Below are 14,698 nucleotides of genomic sequence, written 5' to 3'. Positions count from 1 at the left end.
TGCCAAAGGATAATGGGCATGATAAAGGCTTGTGCTGCATCCACAGCAGCAAGAGAGAGTATTCCAGCGAGGGGACAGAATCTCCTTTGGTGCACTAAAGGCCTGAGTTGAGAGGGCTTGGAGCCTGGCAGTTACCAGGGGAATAACCACGTGCACTTGGCTCTTGTATTTAGTGTCTCCTTGTAGGCATTTTACAGCCAAGGTGTTTGGCTTTAGGGACCTTTGGTGTTCCCCTGTGTGGCCTTTCTTACCACCGTGCTCCTCTGTAAAACAAGACCTCATTCAGTCAGAGTCAGTGGGAGTTAGAGACTGGCAGAGGAAGTTCTGCACTGTCTAGGACTGAAGCATCTACCTTTGGAAGGATCTTCTGTCGTGGCACTGATACTGGCAGAGGCTTCAGCAATGGTTGTCTCTGTCTTACACGGGATATTTGCAGCTGCAGCACCAGGTGGGTTGAATGTGATCTTCCTATTTTACTTCTTCCCTGGTGGCAGCTCCCCGTGAAATTATTTATGGTCTTGGGTAAGAAATGAAATGTTGTACTTATTTTAAAGATTCCTTAATAAAGTGTTTTATGTAGATAGTATTGGATTGAAAAGAAATATAATTTATTTAAAACAACAGAAGAGTTGTTTAATTTGGTGTATTTTTGTGAAAAGGAAGAATTTGCTGTTGGTTTTGAAAACAGTCTTGACCTCTAGCCTTAAAATAATCTCTGCCTTAATGCATTGTATTGCTTTCTTTTGCTTTCATCGTTTCCATTTTTTGTCTCTTGTTTCCATATGATTTTCTTCATTTTATGAGAAGAAAAAATAGTATGAAAAGGACCCCTAGTTGTGTGTGTGCAAAAAAAATAGTGTTTGTATGCACAAACAGCTACTCTTACACATCTGTGTGAACTATAAAGGTCTTCCTTCATCATCCAAGTATTTCTGCAGTGATTTTGCTGTTAGTATTTCAGTTTATGCAAAGACACATATATTTATTAATTTATGCAAATTTGAAGTTAATCTTTGGTGTTTTCATTCTATAGTTAGGCAAAAAAATCAGCATCCATTAATCATGTGTCTTTACAAAGTGGAGTTATGTGTCTCAGTCTCTCAAAGTTGGCTGGAACTTGATAGGTAATTTATCTCCATCAGTTAAAAATGAAGTTTAGGGTACTAGTTTGATGCAGGTGTTTCAAGTTAGGCAAGATGAACCCCGCCTTTAATTTCTGATTTGATACTCACCTGAGAATATCAAAGTGACTCTCATCTAGGCTAGGGAACATACCTTTGGAAAGAGCCCTTGGCATGCTTGTTCCGAGTGGGAATTCAGCATTTTTGGAGGGCACATGAGGTGAATTTGAAAATCTGTTCCTAAGCACTATTTCTTACTTGACTGCCTTACTCTTCGTTGCAACGTATTTTCCTCTTGAAGGTGCTCTTTCATGTGTGCTCGCCATGGGCTTTACAGCTTCTCTAGTCCCTTGAAATCAGGAATACAGAGGATGGATTCTCAGTGTACAGCCCATGGACCTGTTTTAGCACTAGGCACAGCTGGAAGAGGTGGCAGATAGGTTTGGGGTTTTTTTGAGTGCTCACTGTTTTGGTTGAAATGTTTTGGTCCTAAAAATTAACTAGGTTTACAGTGTCTTTTGTGTTTAGTTCAACTGTGCATTAAATGAGATGGAAAAAACCCCAAGGATTGATTCTTATTTTGAAATTAACTGTTGGGTTCCTTTTAAAAATGTTCTTTATTAAGTGTATCTAAAGAGAGCAATATTGTTTTGGTTAGAATGTAAGCAAGAAAGAATAGGGATTTGAAATAATACCTGAAAGAAATGTGATTTCCCTAGAAATGTTCAGAGGAATTCACTTAATTGCAACCAGAAGTTTGACCTGGAAGTGTAATGTTTTGACCTTTTAGCTGTCTGGCTTCCTAAATGTGTTGTTTTGCTCTCTTTAAACTGTGAGAAAATCTCTTTTATACATCTTTAACCCTTGCCTTCCCTAAAAGTCTCAATAAAAGTCTCAGTAAAAGTCTGCAAACAATCACCAGCAAAAGAAAAATCATCATGATATTTTAAGGAAAAAAAAAAATCATTGCATCTATGTGTTGAGCACTGAAGTCCTTTCTATTTTCATTTTAACTGGAAGTAATTGGGGGTATAATTTCACTGTTAAATATGAATAGGAATTTCTTTTAAACTTTCCATGCTGCCGTATTATACAATAATACTCTCCTTTGTTCTTTTGTTCTTAAGTTTCATTATCATATGACCAAGGTAGAAATTACAGCTTTTAAAATTGCAAACATTTTTGTGGGTTTATTCATATTTGGAAAATTTTTATTAGCCATTATAGGAATCTGTCCAGGTAGAAATGGAGGCCCGATTCCTGAAAAAAACTGTGCCTCTTTTCCCCATGTAAGTAGTTCAGTGGGAGCAGTTCTGGGTGTTTGATTCACCACTGAAGTACCAGGTATGTTGTGGTTGTTGCACACTAAGTATTTCTGTGGACTACAAAGGCACAGTGGCAGACCACAAACAAAAGCAATGCAGCAAAGCTTTGCAGGGCCCGTGCCTTAATTTGTAAAAAAAGAGATAATTAAATAAAAATTGAGTAGTGTAGCAAATAATAAAGACTTTTACTTGAAAACAGGAGGAAAAAAGTTCAGTGTAATCTTGACTGTGTTGTGGACTTTGAACTTGATGTATTCCATCAACTTCAGACAGATCAGAGATGTTGTAATGCACAGCAAATTACACATATTCAGGGAGAAACATTCAATAGTCACTGTACAAATCCAAGTTTAAATGTCAAAACTTGCTTTAGAAGGAATAGAAGATGGCAGTTTTGTATTTGTTTACTAAGCATCTTTTTCTTAATTCCTTTAATTAAGATATTTTGTTTGGTGGGGTTTTTTTTTATGTGTATGCGTGTGGGCAACCAGAAGTTTGTCCATAGAATATGGGTACTGCCTGTCTTTTGTCTGCTGTTTACTTGCCATGGCACAAGACAGGGTTGTGGAGTTTGGTCTTTTGCATAAAGGACCTTACCTTTGATATTTAGTTTTGAGGAAGAGGATGTCCTGTTTACTTTTTTTTTGCACTTGGCATCTGTTAAGCTGATGTTGGAAATGGAGGCTGCTGAGCTGTGCCATTCAAGGTGGTCCCTTACAACACAGTATTCTTGAGTGAGCTAAGATGAGTGGTTTTATACAAACCGGTTTGCAGTCAGTCTCCAGCTCTTTGCACCAGAACCAGAGCTGAGCTGGTGGCAGTGAGCAGATGATCACAATCATAGTTGTTCTTGGTCTCTTTTGGTGGTATCCTCTTTGCATCAGAGCTTATGAGAGCAGAAGGAGATTGAGACTTATTTGGAAATAGAGCCTTTCAGCAGCTGACTTAATTATGGTCTGCTTGCCAGCATTTAAAAAGAGAAGATACAGAAGGCTCTATTGTGGTACTTTCCACCTATTTTCTATGCCCCAGAATTTCCTTCTGTTCTGAGTTTTTACAAATCTAACAAGAGTCTGTTGTGTGAAAAGACAAAACCTGTGAACCTCTGGCACAACTTGCTTTATTCAGACAACAGGATGAAACTGCAGGTTCAAGTCCACACATGCCTCTTAGAACTCAAGTTCTTTTGAAGTGTCCTCTAGATGTTAGCATAGAAGAGGAGTCATGGCCATCACCATCTACCTCCTAGCTCCACTGGGATATCCTAACAGGAATCCTCAAAAAAAAAAAAAAAATTTAAATATAAGAATATTTTTTGCTATATATCAAGATCACCTTTGAAGAAACCGTTTCATGTTCACGCCACTTTTTTTAAGTTCTGCTGAATATACCTGCTCCTGGTTGTTATCTCCCTCTCTCCCATCACATCTCCAGTGGCAGTGTTGGGCTTTTTCACCAAACCCAGAGCTTTTGTAGCCCTGTGATACAATATATTCCTGACATTTTTAGTGACCCTTGCCTAGAGACCTTGTTAATGGTCGAAGATGAAAGTCTTGGCAGCTGTGGGAGCTTTAGGGTTAAAACCCTTTCCTCTTGGGGGTAAAAGTTTTGCAGAAGTTATTTCCTATTGCCAGGGAAAAAAAAAATGGGGCCTGGAGACCTGTGAAAGGTTTGATTGACTTTATTTGAAAATCTTTCAGCATCATAGTATTTACACCAGTGATTTTGTTGTTCTAATTAACAGTAAGGGGAACCAGTCTAGGCTGATGAATTCCAAGAGGTTAATTTCCACGTGTTGGTTGAATTTTTGTGCTTGAAAAAACTTAGCTTTGTAGAGATTCATCACACTTAAAATACAAAATCCTCCATTTCAAGTACTTCATGGCATCAAAGATTTCCTGCAGCTCATGGATTTCTTCACAGAAAAACCACAGAGACAGGCTGAAAGGACATATTTTGTAAAAGAGGCATGTGCTGTGTTAGGCATTCCCTAGTGCCCTGTGAGTCAAACTTGAGTCCATCAGAGTGTCTGTCTCATCTGAGCCAGAATCTACCTTTCTTTTATCGCTGTGAGGAGTTCAGTGCTATGAGTGATTGGTCCATTTGGGTAGAGCTGTGTTTGTCCAGTTTGTGGGATGTACTCAGCCTGATGTGCAAAAGTGGCACCGGCCAGTTTAACTGAACTCCATCGCAGTACAGACACTTCGAAAATCCTTCGGCTTCTCCTGGGCTGCTGACTTGTCAGACAGTGTTTACCACAGGGTTTGTTTTCCAGCTCTCTCTGCCTTTTGGCTGGTAGCAACAGATGCCTTTTTCAGCCTTTCTCTTGGTTGTTGTGCTCATTCCAGTGGTTAAAGAAGTCCAGGCATGTGGCTTTCTCTGGAATATGGTTTAGATGTTCAAAACAGGGAGCGTTCCTAAATAGCTTTCAGTTCGTGCTCGTCACATGCAATTAATAATGTGGTTATTGAGTCTGAGACCAACAAAAGGGTGAAATCAAATCTTGTCTCCTGTTAGAAAACAGTTGTCTGTGGTAAAGGTGCACGGACCATCAAATCTGTTGCTCTACATTTACCTGCTTGAATGCATTGGCAGGTGCTGCTGGATATTACTGCTCATACATTATGGATGGATATGGATTTTCCAGGAATGGATCAGCCTTCCTCTCCGTTCTTAAGTATTAGTGAGGAGAAGATGGTCTTTTTCCTTCAGGGCTGCTGTGTTCCCAGGACCTCCATCAGGGGCATTAATCATCTTGCAGCCAGATGGTCTCAGATGTGCTTTTCTTCATTCTTTCCTCCAGAACAGAACTAACAGCGAGGCTAAGAAATGCCTTATCTTGGACCTGGTTTTGCAGGATAGTTCTGATTTTGCAGTGAATTCTCCACCTCTCCTGCTAGAGGAGAGCCCTACAAACCTACTCTAGGATTTCACAAAATGGCTCAGTCCATTTTTGCACTTTGTGGCTCATATTCTGAATGGTTTAGACAGTGTGCTGTGTCCAGCTATCCAGGTTCTGGTAGCAGGAAGGGTTTGTCTAGGCCCATCCCTTCTTCTCTTGATCACACTCTTTGAAAGGTTAATTTCTTTCTTCCAGTCAGAGACCCTGTTCCCAGATGGCAGCTAAATGTCGTCCCCAGGTCCTTGGTGGGAAGGATTTCTTACCTATTTGTGTTGGCAACTGGCCTGTGTTCAGAAGATTTAGCAGATAGAACAGAAGCAGTAATGCTAAAAAACTACTGAAAGAGTAAGGTGAAAAAAATCAGCAATCTGGTTTTGTCTGTACTTGGTTTCAGCTGCTGTGAGGCACCCTGGAAAAAGACACAGGCAAATTCCATCCCTGAATTTATTTGCAGGTATAAGAGTTGGCAAGGACAGACCCTGCAGCAATACTCACTCAATATTGCACCCAAGTATTTTTTGTCCATTCTTCAAGTGTATTGATTTAATGGCCTGAATGCTTTTCCTTAGCTATTAAACTTCTTTTTAAAAAGCTTATGGGCTTGATGCTACGTTTTTCAGTATGCATTTTCCTGTGTACTTGCTTACAGTAATCACTTTCTTTGAGCTGAAGGCAGACTGTATGGAAAGAATGGATGCCATCTGACCTGTTGCAGTTGTTTTGAAGCCCACTCTTTGCTGTATAAAACTTTGAACTGAAGATGCGTCTTGTTTAAAAAATATCAAGTGGATTCCAGAAAAGGCTTTGGAATTTTCAGCAGCTTTTTGTATATGATGTCTTGCATCTGCTGTCCCTATCTTAGACTTGGCTTTAAACTTAAATGCCAATATTTTATTTGAATCTCTTCTAAATTAGAAATGGCAGCCTACTCTGCAGCACATGGTATTTGTTTTGGGAAGGAAAACTGCACAATTAACGGTAGGTTCAGAATAAAATGTTCCTTTTTTTTTGTGTTGTTTACAAATGATCAGGACTTTTGATTCCATGGTGAATAATTTTAAGTGGAGAAATATGAGTGCTAAAAAGCAGTGTAATAATAAGTCTGTGGAGCACTTTGAAGATGAAAAGCTCTATATACTGTAAACATCATTATTGGTATAGCCTAATCTGTGTGGAAAAATTAATCTAGCATGAGCTAAGTGTAGATTTTTTTTATTTTAATGTACAGTTTAGTGTTTCAGAAAGTTCAATGCACCTGTGTATTTACTTCCACATTGTAACATTAGGAATTTATCCTCTTATATTTTTAATGTGTGTTGCAATGATTTACTTTGTTGTTACTTTTCAAAAGTAGAGTCAGTTCTAATCCACAATAACCTTTCAGAAACGTGAAGTGTCTAAGCTGGGAGGGAGAATGGTATGATATAAAAATACTGTGTGATGAGAAATAGGTGCCTGTCAGATATGGAAATGTTTTTGGGGCAGTCAGCCTTAGGCTTGTGCTGTGGCTTTGGACAAGTCTGGAGTGAAGTAGGGAGCCGGGCAGGTGCCAGATCGTGCTGGGGAGTGAACACCTGCCAGGCTGCTCCAGATAACTCAGCAGCTCAGAGGCATTTTCCCAGGCTCCCAACTCAATGGTCCATAATAGCCGTGGGAGACGGCTTCCCACTGCTCCACGCTGCACCACAGCCGCCTCTTGGCAGCCTTCTGGAAGCTCAAGTCAGCTTGGCTGTGTCTCCTTTGGAAAACAAGTGTTGCTGGATAGTCTTACAGGAGAGTTGGTGTCTGATACTTCCTCTCAGTGTCGTGGGACTCTGAAATACAACAAGCAGGGCAAATTACTGTTCCCTTAAAAGGCAGTGCTCACTGGTGCCTATTTCAGCTGAAACTGAGCTGTGGCTTTTCTAGAACCACTTTTATGCAGTCTCCTTTTGGGTTCCAGGGTCTGTTTATTTCCTTGGGGTTGGTTTGTTTGTTTGGTTTTGTTTTTCTTGTTTGTTTTTGGACCCTGAATCTGATGATTTAAGTGCCCAGTTTTGAAACAAGAAAAACAAAACTTCAAGTCACTAAACACAATTTTATTTCTGCCTGTGTACTGGTAATCCACAAATGGAGCTTTGTCTGTATTGCATGGTGAAGAGGAAATTGAAGATGGGATCAACTGGGTTTGCTGAGCCCAGGATGTGTGAATTTTCTACATTACTGGAAGCAAAATTGTCTGTACCTTGAGGTTCTCTGTGGTACCTCTGTGTTGTGCTCAGAAGGAGTTAGGGATGGAGCATTTGGTACATATCAGTTGATCTGTTCTTCCATGAGATCATGAACAAATTTAAACTCATGCTGAGTAACTGTGTAGAAAGTTTAAAAAGCTGCAAGTCGCATGGGGTTCTTGGATAAGAAGGTTTTCTTGTGGGTCTTATTTTTAAGTTTCTTTTTTTCATGAAGCGGAATAGTTAATTGGAAAATATATTTCCCCAGAAGGAAGCTGAAAGAGGATATCACCATTTTTTATAGTTCTACAGTAACTTTGACAACTTTAAAACTGACTACAGAGTAGATCATATGTCCTGTACAAGAGGGTTTCAAAGCATTTGATGAGTGTAGCTGTGTGACACTTTCAAAATGCAGGTATCTTAAATGCAGTGCATCTTAATATTTTCTCATATTAGAGGGTTAGCAACAAGTAACAGCAAATATCTGTTAAGGCCTTTTCAGCAAAGTAGTAAATAATAATGGAAACAAAAATGATTTTCTGGTGTTAGTCCCTCTGGGCTAAGCTTATTAGCTCAGGTGCAATTCTCTGTGAAGGCTTTATAAGACTTTCAGACTTAAGCTGGTGCTGCAAAAATAGTTTGTAGAGGTGTCTTGATCTCTTACATAATTATTTCTTTTGTCAGATCTGAGGTAGATGTTCTCTTCCACAGAACAGTAGCTGGCTGAATCAAGGGTTTCTAAGGAGAATTTGAAACTTTGTTCAGTCAATCACATGCAATTAAACACTTAAGCTCTCAGAGAATACCAGGATAGCAAGAAAAACAAACAGATATGGATGCCACTGATTTATAAAAGAATTTCAGGAACGAAGTATCCTGCTTTTCCTGTGAAACACAAAGATTCGCGCATTTTCATTTTAGATTCCTTTCAAAAAAACCCCAAAACATGTGGAATATCACCAACAGATGAAGGTAGAAAGAAAAACTTCCAATATTTACTGTCTGAAGTTTTGTTTTCCAAGTTGTGCTTTTAGGAATGCTACTTTCTCAGCATTCCAAGGTCACAGTGGAGGATGTTGTTATCACACTAATAACTTATTTATATACAGGGCAAATTCTTTGATTGGACTAAGCCTACTAGCAGTGATAAAGAATTGTAGATGCCAAACTGGAAATAGCTAAAAGTAATTTTCCTTAATTGTTCTTTTAAGTAAACAGTTAATAAAGCTGGTGGATTACATCCAAATTTTTCTCTAGCGCTCATCATTTTTAAGGGATGGTTCAACTTGTCACATCTTGACTCGATCTCTAAAAGGAAGTCAAATTTTGAGTATCTTCCTGAGGGGAAGGAAAAAAGATGGCTGATAAATTTCAAAGGGATTGGTTATGATTGATAACTGTAGTTCTTAATGAGAGCTGAGGCTCAACAGCGCTCGATGGTGAGCTCCAGAAGATCTTGTAGAAATAGGAGAGTGGTGGACCCCACAGGAGAGGATGTGCATTTATACTTGAAAATAAGGCATGCCTTGACACTTGCTCAGTAGGGGTTGAGACTGCAACAAGCAACCTTTCCTTCTTTTTAAATGGTTAGATTATAAAAACAACAGGAGCACTTAATATTCTAACTTATCTGTGCTAACTGCACCTAGGGTAGCTGACTGTCTTAAAAGCATCAATAATTTAAGTCTTGCAAACCCCATTCAAGTTAGGGGAAATAACACCCAACCTTCTTACACACTTTCATTTCAGTGAGGTGCACAGGGAGATTGGGGAGGATGAGTCACAGATGTCAGGTTTTTTTACACTTTCTGTGGGAGTCAGTTGCTAAATACCTTCATGAATGAAGTGCTAACTGATTTACCAGGGTCATTTGGGAATTTAAGTAGAACAAAAGTAAAAGCTGATTTCCTTGGTCTAATACTCTCTCAGTCATAATATAATCCTTTCTGCCCTTTTCTTATGCCCCTGGTGCACAAGGATTTCTGTCATTCTTGGAAATAGAAACTGAAAAAGCCTCTGGAGGTTGCAGGTACCTGCTTAGTCAGCCAGGCCAGCTCTGGCTGTTGAACATACTGAGGAGTTCAAATGTGGGCATTTCTCACTTCATTCAATGGAATTGTAGATAATTAAGCCCTCTCATGGTTGGTTTTCTTTGTAGTTATCTTTTATTTTCCTACCAGGTCTGTCACCTTCCTCTAGAAGATAGTTAAGATAATGGACATCTGTAGTGTTCTTGTAGAATATGTATGAAAACCCTGTGAGTAGCCCTAGTGACCACGACACCACACTATTAAGCAAACGACACCTCTGATCAATTAATTTAATTTCTGTGGTTGGATTCCAGAACTTAGTGGTTATTAATTTGTGTAGATTTTTGTCCCGTTTCAGACTTTAATTTCTTGAGACCTCAGTATGAGAATTCAGCAGTTTCTTTTGGAAAATATTCCATTAAAGTTACGTTTTCCTTTGTAGTGTTGAGCTGCTGCTCCTTTCTCTCAATCCTGTCTTAGCAGATGTGCAACACTGAGACCAGAATGCCCAAGAAACCCTTATACTTAATATTATCCCTTTGTTTTATGTTGCAGCCAACAGTTTGCACATTACTGCCTACTTTATGAAGAGATGGGTTAATCTCCGTTGTGCTCTAGGGAAACGTTATCGTGGTAAGAAATCAGTTTCTTACAGTTACTTACAAGAGGAAGAAAGGGAACATAACTAAGATTTTGTCAAATTTTGGTCTACTTAATCAAAATTTCTTTCAGAACTTGGGCTTTTTTCAAAGGTTTCCTGAAAACAAAAAAACCCCCAACAACAACAAAACAACCCACAAAACCCCCAAAAACGACAAAAAAGGAGAAGTGTTTCTTGAGATAAGATGGATTTTTTTTTTTAAACTTAATTTTAAATTTGTGTATGCCTTGCCCCCAGGGTTATCAGCTAAGCCACACCAAATTCTGTAAGTATGACGAGACTCAGCATTTTCCTGAGTCTCTGCAGGGTGAATCAAGCAGAGGTTGCAGCATGAATCACTTCATTATTGCTCGAGTGTCTTGTGACATCAACATACAGTACAAGTGTATGCAGGAAAGGCTTTCATTCACCTCACAGCTATAAAATCTTGACGTAGGTGATGTCATTGGGACCGGGTCTTCTCTTCATGTTTTCTCAAGCCAAGATGCTCTGGAAGGAAGTGATATCAATCCTGTCCTGGCAACAGCAATGCAAAGGAGCTATAATGATCACTGCCCTTTGCGCTGACCTTGTGGCATTAAAAAAAGAGCAAAATCCTTAAAAATACTGAATACTTGAATAGATATTTTAAAATAATTTTTTGTTTTTATAGGAATTCATGATATTCATAAATGTTTAAATCTGTCTTCAAATGCTAACTGGTTGTTTTCTAAGTCCATATTGGCTGAAGATATCAGTGTTGACTTTAAATATTTCATCAAAGTAGTCTACTTGTTAGACTAGAATAGCAGTGTCTGCATTGCTATCTCAACATTGTTTGCTGTCTATTAAATTTGAACTGTTGTGAAGCATCAGTGAATGCCTAAAGACACCTGCATTTTGCTAGCCAGCAGATGAGATTGTTATAAAATGTAACAATAAAAACATGTTCCTGGAAGCAACTTGTCCTACGCTTCAATTCTACAATAAAACATCTATGAGATCAACCTCATAGGTTTTTTCCTGCAAGCCTTGTCGCTTTCTTGTCCCACAAAAATAGTGTTGTGGCTTCGTTCTGAAATATAACTAACTTTAAAAATTATTAACTATCTTTTTATAAAAACAAAACCAAAAAAACCAACAACAAAAAAGCAGGGCTGAAAATATGAAGATACTGATCTGGAAATAATTCCATAATGTAAAACAAGAAACTATCCAGCTGTGTTCTTCCCATAGCATTGCCAGGTACTGAATAAAGCTTTGTCTCATCTGTTCTAATCTGAGAACTTTTCATTTTTTAATCCTTTGTAAATAGAAACTTTGTTGTGTTCATAACAAACCATTTGATCTTGAGTAAAGTGTGTAATTCAGTGGGAGTTAACCAGTTTGTTTAATGACTTCAAAAATCTCTGTAGTCAGAATGTGAAGCACTCTGCCCTGGCCTTACACTGAGGTTTGATGCCAAGCCCCGATTGAATGTTGTTCTGGGCTACAAACCTAATTTACAGCTTTTGTGATGAAAAGACTCATCACCAGAATAGCACAAAAGAAATCCTTGTTAAGTGGTTTGTCTGTTGGTTCTGTCTGGTCTTTCTGTCCAGGGGTGCAGGTGGACTAATTTGCAGCCCTGACTGTCCTTTTGGGAACTCAATTTATTCTACTTATTGATTTTTTGGAATGCTTTATAAAAACAAAACAAAAGGAGGCAGTGGCATGTTGAAGAGAGTAGGTGAAAAGCTAGAGGGATGCATGAAATGAGTTAGTGTGCAATTAAAAAAATAATTTTGCTTACTAAAATAACATGTATGTATGTTGTTGTTATGAGTGGTTTTGAAAGTGGTTATGATTTTTGTAATCTTCTTGTCAATTCTTTTTGTGTAGAGCTCCGTGTGTTTCCAGAGAAATTTATTGTTTGTGTCAGTAAACTTGACTTTGATCCAAGTGCTTGGACACGTGACAATGGTATATTGGTAAGTACAAAACTGTTCTATAAATTTTGGGGGTTTTTTAATAGCAATAAGATGAATGTTTATATATATAGATGTAGTTATTCAAGTATTTGTTACTGTCCTCTTGGAAGCAGAAAGTCACATTAACAGTTGGGCCAAAGTATTCAAAAGGACATCCTGAAATGAGCCTAAGGCAGGCAAAAAGGGGAATTTTGAAAGCTCAGCATTTTCTGAGCTTTGTAAAACTTGGAGAAAAAAAAAAAAAAGGTATTTAGAAAGCTGGGTGTGATTTTAGCACCCTGATTTAAGGATCTTTTTTTTCCTTTATATTTTGTCCTTGTAGCTGTTTGTAATGTCCACGGGTTTCTTGTATGTTTTCTTAGCACTTGTCCTGCGCAGCAACTCAAGCGGATCAGTGCTGGCCCTGCTGGGAAAAAAAATCCCCAAACATTTATGGAGGAAAAGGCACTGGTGTGTGGTTAAATACCATAAGCAATTCTCCTTAAATATTTCATCCTGAAGGCTTCATCAGGGTCAAAGGCTTCTGAATTTTATGCTGCAGTTAAGTGCTGATTGTCTCAGGAGTGCTCACATGGGCCCAGGTGCTGCTCTGTGGCTCACACCGAGGGTCACAATTACACCCTGAGGTCTGGGTGGATTTTAGTAGTTGATCTTACATGTATTAAAGCATATTTGACCCTTGAAAAAAAGGGTTTTCTTTTACTCATTCGACTCTTTTTTTTTTTTTTTTTTTATACCAGGCTGGGTGTTCATATTTGTAATGCTAAATGCAGATTTTCTTGTTTCAATTCCTAGTTTGGTACATACCCTTAAATGTCAAAGAATCAAGCAAATGTTTTTTGCACTCTCAGAAAAGATTATCTCTCTGCTCTAGACGTACTTTGCTATTTTGAAAAGTATTACTTCTTCAGTTTTGTCTTGAAAACTACTTAATGCTTTAAGTAGAAAAGTCTATCTCTGCATTTTGACTGAGAAATAATAATGGGTTTTTCTTCTTGCTTAAGTAACTCTTATGAAATATCCAATTCCCTCATCTGGTATTTTTAATCTTTCCATAAAATGAGAGCTGAGAAGTTTTCGTTAGTTTTTCACGTGATTCTGTGTCGGAAGGAGAAGGCAAATTTAAAAATTTGATGTTAGGGACTTTGGCTTTACTGTTTCAAAATTGGATCTTGATCTGTGGAAACTCCTTGTTGTTTAAAAGGCAAGTTAAAACACTTTTATATTTAAAAAGAAAATATCTCTTAGTAGGCTGATAACCTAATCAGAAATAAAGTCTTGAGAGTTTGCTTTGCTTACAGATGCAATGCGTGTGCACAGATCTGGCTGGGATGGCCAGTGTAATGTGTTGGAGAGAGAGTAAGAGAAAGTTACCCCTAAGCATCGTCCCTGATTTGAAGAACTTGGCAAGATGAGAGCAGACCCTCAGCAAATGTTTTGGAGCATCTGTTTAATTCCCTCTCTCTTAAAGGGTCCACTCCAGACTGTTTTGTTGTTCTGGTATTCCTACAGCATGTTAGTACCAGATTTGTCATATACTCCAGTTGAGTACTTTGCCAAACTGGGGGAGTGTTTGATTGCCACTGAGAGTTTCTCAAGTTTTTGGCACTCCAGAAGAAAGGCAAAGGATCTGCACTTTGTGTGTGTCTGCTTTTCTCCATGCAGTTGAGCCGTGAGTAGGCTGGAATTCTAAACTCTGCCCTACAAAAGACCACCCAGAAGACCTTTCTGTTGATACACTCAGCAGATTCTGTCAGGGGCTGGAAATGAGGCTGTGTTTTGTTTTCTTCTGTATGTTGTTTGGGTTTGAATAGTGCCACAGTGTTGGATGCAAGTTCTGTTAAACCTTTAATCAGCTCACACCCTTGGATTTGAGGGCATATTTGTGTTTTGCAAAAGCAGTTGACTATACATTAATGGAGACTTTGTCACTTTCCTGTGTTGCTGTGACTGTGATTGACTTAGTCAAGACTTGGTGATTATTTATTTTTTTTAAACTGTTTTTATGCTGGTTTATGGTCTGGGTCAAGCTTTCGTTCCTGAGCTCTGTCAAGACAAATCAGGCTCAGTGCTCCCCTTTCCCATTACTTGGAACCAGTTCTATGTCAGCCTGGTGCACGTTGCCTCCACTCACCACAGCTCTCTTCCTTCACCTGTCTTCAGCCCTTTAGTCTTTGCCTTTTCACTGCTTTTTAGGCTGTTCTGTGTATCTCTGAAATAGGCTGTGCTTAAACCATGAGTTTCAGGGGATGTAGCCAGCTATGAAATGAAATTTTCATGTCCTGCACCTTAGGAAAGAGTATAATTAGATTGCTTCTGAGATATTCACAAGCACAAACCTCAGCATCAGTTACTGGGAGAACCAATTTGAATCCTTCAATGATGCCTCGTGTAAGACTAAGGTTAGACTGGATTAGACAGTCTGTCAAATTAGCTCTAAGCATAAACTAATAAAATATTTGAGAGTGCCTCTAAGGAGCAGAGATTAAATAAAATA

General features: G+C 38.6%; 1 protein-coding gene across 5 annotated transcripts in view; it reads left to right on the top strand.

The window, feature by feature from the left end:
• LOC121674725 (SLX4 interacting protein) overlaps positions 1 to 14,698 on the top strand; it is a 72,120-nt gene that overhangs the window by 44,533 nt on the left and 12,889 nt on the right. For 4 of the 5 annotated variants that reach the window (XM_042049276.1, XM_042049275.1, XM_042049279.1 and 1 more), the window contains 2 exons: positions 10,147 to 10,224; positions 12,113 to 12,201. In XM_042049276.1, coding sequence (XP_041905210.1) covers positions 10,147 to 10,224; positions 12,113 to 12,201 — 167 coding nt within the window. The remainder of the gene's footprint in view (positions 1 to 10,146; positions 10,225 to 12,112; positions 12,202 to 14,698) is intronic. The other variant, XM_042049278.1, reaches the window with a different exon arrangement.

Source organism: Corvus kubaryi, unplaced genomic scaffold, assembly GCF_017639235.1.
Source record: "Corvus kubaryi isolate FWS band 111438036 unplaced genomic scaffold, C.kubaryi_AGA036_p1.0 70, whole genome shotgun sequence".
NCBI classification, from domain to species: domain Eukaryota; kingdom Metazoa; phylum Chordata; class Aves; order Passeriformes; family Corvidae; genus Corvus; species Corvus kubaryi.
Note: the sequence above shows the minus strand (reverse complement) of the source record. Positions and strands in the feature narration are given on the sequence as shown.